Genomic DNA, 6,228 nt, shown 5'->3' on the forward strand with positions numbered 1-6,228 from the left:
GTTATGAGGAACGATTGTTTGTGGATACTCCGTCTGACACGAAAATGTTTTTTTTTTCGTATTTGTAAGCAGCTTGCCATATGGGTACTTTAAATACTAAATGACTGCGCATAAAGGGGACACTTTATTAAAATTCGAAAATGTGCAGTAAATATTTGCTATTTGCGCGAAATAAGTGCTACGTGTTTGTCGCAGATGCGTTGTTACTGGAAGATCAACAAGACGGGGAATACGACTTAACCATCGGGTTATGAAAAGCAAGCAAAACGCATCGGAAGTGGGTTGCAACTGCATGAAAGCCTCTTAACGCTATAATGTCGTTGCATCCCTACGAAACACGAATAGTGATGACGACGACAGATCATATGAACTTGGTAGCTTCGCTATTTTGACAGCCGCTAAAACAAATTTCCTATCTGCGTGTCATCGCTGACCAATGAGACTACGACGCATGTATCAAAACCGGGGACACACTTCTATATCCGATTGGCCGCAGTTGACCAATGAGAAGCGTCGATTGATTGCACTTGCGTGCGTTGGTACTACGGGATTGGATGGCTGTGCTAAGTTGGAGCTTGAAGTTTGTGTGAGACGGCGTCGGATGGACATTTAGCAGGAGTAAATTGCAGTAACTTGGTTGTTTGATGGTAAAACGGGCTTGATTTCGTAGCCAGCATGAAGTACTTCTTGCTGTGTGTGTTAGGTGTTCTGATATTTTCAGGTATGCATTTCGTGTTCTTGGAAGAAAATTGAAATCTATTTTGCCGGTTCCGTTTGCATGTTTTTTGAGTGTGGAATTATTTGCAAATTATATGCCGGTGTTTACCTGTTTCGTTTCGTTCCTAACTCCGTTTCCATGCACGGATTTTTCCACTATGTATTCCTGAAGCGAACTGCCAAAGTTGTGCATCAGAAGTTTTGTGTACTTTGTATAGTATTGGGTTTCGGGATTTTTAAACTACTAAATACACACGGAAAAAAACTCACAGTTCCGGCATGTGCAACTACTTCCGTAGTTTGATGTGACTAGCGATGAAATTTGCTTTGCTTTGTTAATTTAGAAGCTAAAAGTTTGTCTCTCCCGCAGGCACATGTTACGCTGAAAGTGAAGATAGTGAAGGGACGACAGTTGAGGCTGACCTAGGCTCCAGTAGAGAAGCTTCAAGAACAGGTATGTGATATATTCGCTTACTCTTATATCAGAATATCGAGTCCAGCTCGTACTAATCGGTCGGCCAAGTAATTTATCTAGTGTTCATATAACATGCCCCTCGTGGTCTACTTTGTAAATTAAAATGTATGCAGAAGTACTGTTCATTAGTTTAGGGCACAGAAATGAGGCTGAAGCTATACATAAGCTATACATGGCAACAGCCCCCACTCCCACCCCACCATGTATTTAAACTAAGTTTTGCTTGAAAATAATTGTGGATGTTCTTCACTTTCAGATGATGAGGTTGTGCAGAGGGAAGAAGAAGCAATAAAGCTTGATGGGCTAAATGTAGCTCAGTTGAAGGAATTAAGGGAAAAAGCAGAGAAATTTACTTTCCAAGCTGAGGTCAATCGAATGATGAAATTGATAATAAACTCACTGTATCGTAACAAAGAGGTGAGAGGAAGACACTTTGGTTTCATATAAACAATTTTGTATATTAGTTAGGTCTGTAGTAGCTGATACTAACAGAACTTCTCTTGTATAGATTTTCCTGAGAGAACTGATTTCCAATGCTTCTGATGCACTGGATAAAATTAGGTTACTATCACTGACTGATCCTAATGCGCTGAGTGCAACGAGTGACCTAGACATCAGAATTAAGGTAAGATTACTGCATTAAGTTTTTGTCATTTTGTGCTCAGGAAGTAGCTAGTCATTGTCCAAATTTAAGTTTTTGATGATTTGCAATGGCGTGGGAAGAGTGATAAAATTTGTATTCCTACAGTCAGTTTTAATTGGCCAGTGAGATTTTAGGAGGCAGCCAACTTGCTTCGTAATAATGAACATCTTTCATCTTGTATACCAAGCAGGCTATTCAAAATTTGAAGCTTTCAATCTGTGCTGAAATTATCTACCTTCTTCCCCATCTTGTAACCAGTACATTGCTACCCTGTCAGCAGTTATGGAAAAGGTTCCTGGTCTGCCTTTAAATCTAGCAATTTGAAAAATGTGCGGAATATGTGTTAAAGATTACTGTAAGGTTGTGTGTGTGTGTGTGTGTGTGTGTGTGTGTGTGTGTGTGTGTGTGTGTGTGTTTCGTGGTGCAACAATGGTAGTGTTAGTGAGATTGTGTGGATACGTCGAGGGTGTGTTAGCAGCTAATTCTAACAAACTGCAGAGGGGGTAGTTTAAGGTAGTGTTCATAAACCTGTAGAACTATGAATGTTCTTTACAGAATATTGTGAATGGCTTTAATTTAGTCTGAAGAACATCAAATTTTCAGTTTAGATGTGAAGAATCACTTTGACATCTCATTGGCTATACAAAATTGTCATCCCATTAGGTGTCAATGTTGTCAACCAATAGTGTTGGGGAATGGAACTCTCTCACTGGCCCTATTTTAGCTCTTAAACTTGAGTTTAATTGAATTTTGTGATGAAATGCCCTTACATTCAAAGAAAAAAGCTAAAATTTGCAAGTTTGTGTGCTTTAAAATGTTAGCATATAGCTGTTCCTAACCTTTGAAACTTAAAACTTCCGCAGAATGGTCTATATTAGTGAGGTGAATTGTTTCAAGTGAACAAATGCAAGATTAATATTGGAACTCAATTTCTATTGAAAATATCAAGCTATCAAAATTAAGTTTCTGTCCATATGGTTTTGCTGTCATGTGAAGTAAGCAGCATTTGTGCTGTCAGATGTCTTAAGATTAGTTTGTTGATGTCCTATGTTTCTTCTGTGTTAGTATTATCTAAATTGTTCTAATGGGCGGCTCTCAAATTTCCAGGCTGACAAGGAGAACCATATACTTCATATCACTGATACAGGGATTGGGATGACAAAGAATGACCTTGTCAATAATCTTGGAACAATTGCAAAATCTGGAACTGCAGATTTCCTCAGCAAAATGCAGGATGCTACTACCAGTGCCCAGGATCTTAATGACATGATTGGCCAGTTTGGTGTTGGGTTCTACTCTTCATTCTTGGGTATATTGCTGTCCATTACTGTTATAGCCTGCTTTCGGTACCTTGGACAAAGTTTAGTGCTAATTAAATGTTGTTCCATATTTTCAGTTGCTGATAGAGTTGTTGTGACAACCAAGCACAATGACGACAAGCAGTACATTTGGGAGTCTGATGCTGGGAGCTTCAGTATAGTCGAAGATCCCCGTGGAGACACACTAAAGAGAGGAACTCAAGTTAGGTGTGTTATATTGGTGGTGGTGTATGTTTGGAAAGATATTATTAAAGAAGTATATTGACTTGCAAGAAATAGTGCACAGAAAATCGTGTTTCTATTGACTGACTATGCACTCATCATAAGTGGGTCGGATAAGTTATTGTACTTTTAAGTATTTAAGGCTGATGGCTATATACACAAGTTGGTAGAAATATGGAAACACCACAATAAATGGAAGTTTGTACATAAAAGCAGTTTCTAGCCAAGCCTGCAGGTTGCAATGTTGTATTTGACCACAGATGGCACATGTGAAATGCCATAAAGACATTCAAAGTGTCAATTGTCAGAACAACATTTTGTGTAGTTGAGTCTGTTAGAGCTAAATGTGTTTTGCTGTGGGCATATTGTTGGTGCTTCTATTGTGGGTGTTCTTGTAACCATGGTAGCCGTAATGTTCAGTGTTGAGACACCATACTGAAAATTTATTAACTACAGGAAAAGTGGAAGAACAGTCATCCACTATCTCACAATTTGGACAAATGTGTTAACAGGCAGTTGTTAAAGAGGTATGTGATGGAAAACAAGGGGACTGTTGAATAATGTTGCATTCTTAAAACCTGTTGGCAGCAGAACATGAAGGTAGCCAAATAATCTGGGAATTGCAGGGTGAGCTAACAGGAAAACATGGTACTGAAGCCATAAAACCTGCACTATGGAGCAATAGGAGGGTTATTTGGTCAGATGCTTATTGTTGCACCATTCTCAACTTTTGGCAAAGTTTGCTCCAGGAGTGAAACATGATGGGGTTAAATGATACAGGCAACCATATCATGATATCCCATGGGCTCTATTGTTACCCTGGCAGGTTGCATTACTCCCAAGAATTGCACCATTTTGGGTTGTTTTAGGTCCATCTGATGGTACCAATGGTTGTGGTGTGTTTAAAGATGGCACAGCCACTGTTCAGATTTCATCATCCAGGACTCGTTTTGAGAGTAGAACGATGAAGTATTGCATCTCTCCTATCCACATGTTTCTTGATTTCAAAATTATTTAGCCTCTGGGGGTCAATTTTGGAGAGAATGGTGCACAATTCCCACCCATTTGCCATCATTACCTGAACCTGATACTGTTTTGCAGGAAGAATGGTATAAGATGCCCTTGAAAATTATCTGTCCATTCAGAGAGGACTGGAAACTGTTTTGAATGCCGGTTATTAACCTGCACTGCATTGGACATGGTAATAGGTTTGATCTTGTTCATATTTTTTGTCTGCCCCCCCCCCCCCCCCCCATACATTTTTACAGCTGTAACAAAAATCTAGATATGGCTGTAGTTACCATATCTTGATGTTAACTATATTAATTTAAGGAAAGTGTAAAAGAAGCTATTTACATTCACATCTACATCTTCACTCCACTAACTACCTTAGTGTGTAGTGGAGAGAGCTTCTGATACCACTTCCCCCATTCCTGTTCCATTCACAAATGGCACAGAATGTCAGTGAAGTTCCATACGAGCTCTAATTTTCTTGTCACCACCATTTCATGAAACATGTAGGAGGAAGTGTAATACATTGCCCAGCTCTTTCTGGAATATAGTGTTGCTAGCTTGGTTACAAATATGCTGAAAAGGTGGAAATTTAAAATTTTCACTGTGTTTGGTGAGCTGTTAGTAGCCACGAAAGTGACACGGAAAATAATGCTATGACTGAGCTAAAATCTATTGGTAGGGTAAACTGTTACCATTCTCATATTTATTTAATTAACCACACAAACAGAAGTAGGTTCATTATTTTTGTTCGTATCATCCTTTGGCTTCTGTTGTCAGTCATACTCTCACTAAATTCCAAGGTCTCCAGGTCTTAGACACCACCTGACTGAGTTTTGGTTAACCAAAGGGTATCATATGTTGTAGCTTACCATCTAGCACTGCCATCCATCCACTCAATTCTTTTGCTTTTTATTACAATGGTCACATGCAGTTCATTAAACAGTGTGGATTTTTAAATTAAATTTACAGCACAGGTCAGAAGATTGTCTGAATACCTTGTTTTCAAAGCTTATAATTGCTCCATCTTTGTGCTCAGCTACAAATGCTAACACTGGTCTCACAATTGTCTTATGCGTAAGGAGTTTTGTTGTCAGATTAGTATATTGCATGTCACAAGATGATTGAAGGAGCATATAACAGCCCCCATACATTCATATTGTGAGGATAGTACTAGTTCGTCGAAGATGGAGTTAATAAAGAGGTGTATAGGTGGCAGTTTCTCCTCTGCTTTCAATGAAAGTTCAATGAGAGGGGTGAGTAGGAGGAGAGTACACTAAATTCTCATTTTTTACCAACTGTTAAACACAATGTGTTTATTGATATAGGTTTCTTCCTTAAAGATGGTAAACATATTTGTAGTCCACTAGAGGAAGTAACAAAGGGATTGGTGAATGGGATTCTTTTTCTGGAAGAAGGACCTTCAAATTACTATAAACTGTATCCAGTTTAGATTATTTACTTTCTCATAGGCTTTGTTTAAATTATGGTTATGGATGCTTCAACAGGCAACTACAGCTTACTGGCTGGATCTTTGTATTTACAGTAGCCTGTGACAAATGATGTAATGCAGGACAAAAGTAGCTGATAACTTTTTGCATGTATTGTAAGCTGCAGTGATGTGTACTCCTAACATTTGATTATTGACAGTTTTAACTTGAGGAAATTTCTAAGGCAGTATCTGTTTTGTGCCTGTTAAAATGAATTCTGGAGACTGGTCACCTTGATAATACTGTATTATAATTGAACACTTTCTATTATGAGCACACACATTCAGTAGAAGTGCTGCTGTAGCATAATAGTATGTTAACGGCATTATGAGTAGACACTGAATCAGTTTG

General features: G+C 38.6%; 1 protein-coding gene across 1 annotated transcript in view; it reads left to right on the plus strand.

The window, feature by feature from the left end:
- The first annotated feature begins 339 nt into the window (after positions 1 to 339).
- LOC126297763 (endoplasmin) overlaps positions 340 to 6,228 on the plus strand; it is a 29,037-nt gene continuing 23,148 nt past the window's right edge. Inside the window, exons 1-6 of the mRNA XM_049988938.1 lie at positions 340 to 721; positions 1,088 to 1,171; positions 1,449 to 1,609; positions 1,701 to 1,817; positions 2,943 to 3,144; positions 3,232 to 3,361. Of these exons, the coding sequence (XP_049844895.1) occupies positions 676 to 721; positions 1,088 to 1,171; positions 1,449 to 1,609; positions 1,701 to 1,817; positions 2,943 to 3,144; positions 3,232 to 3,361 (740 nt within the window). The 5' untranslated portion in view covers positions 340 to 675. The remainder of the gene's footprint in view (positions 722 to 1,087; positions 1,172 to 1,448; positions 1,610 to 1,700; positions 1,818 to 2,942; positions 3,145 to 3,231; positions 3,362 to 6,228) is intronic.

The sequence above is a fragment of the Schistocerca gregaria genome, chromosome X (assembly GCF_023897955.1).
Source record: "Schistocerca gregaria isolate iqSchGreg1 chromosome X, iqSchGreg1.2, whole genome shotgun sequence".
Taxonomy (NCBI): domain Eukaryota; kingdom Metazoa; phylum Arthropoda; class Insecta; order Orthoptera; family Acrididae; genus Schistocerca; species Schistocerca gregaria.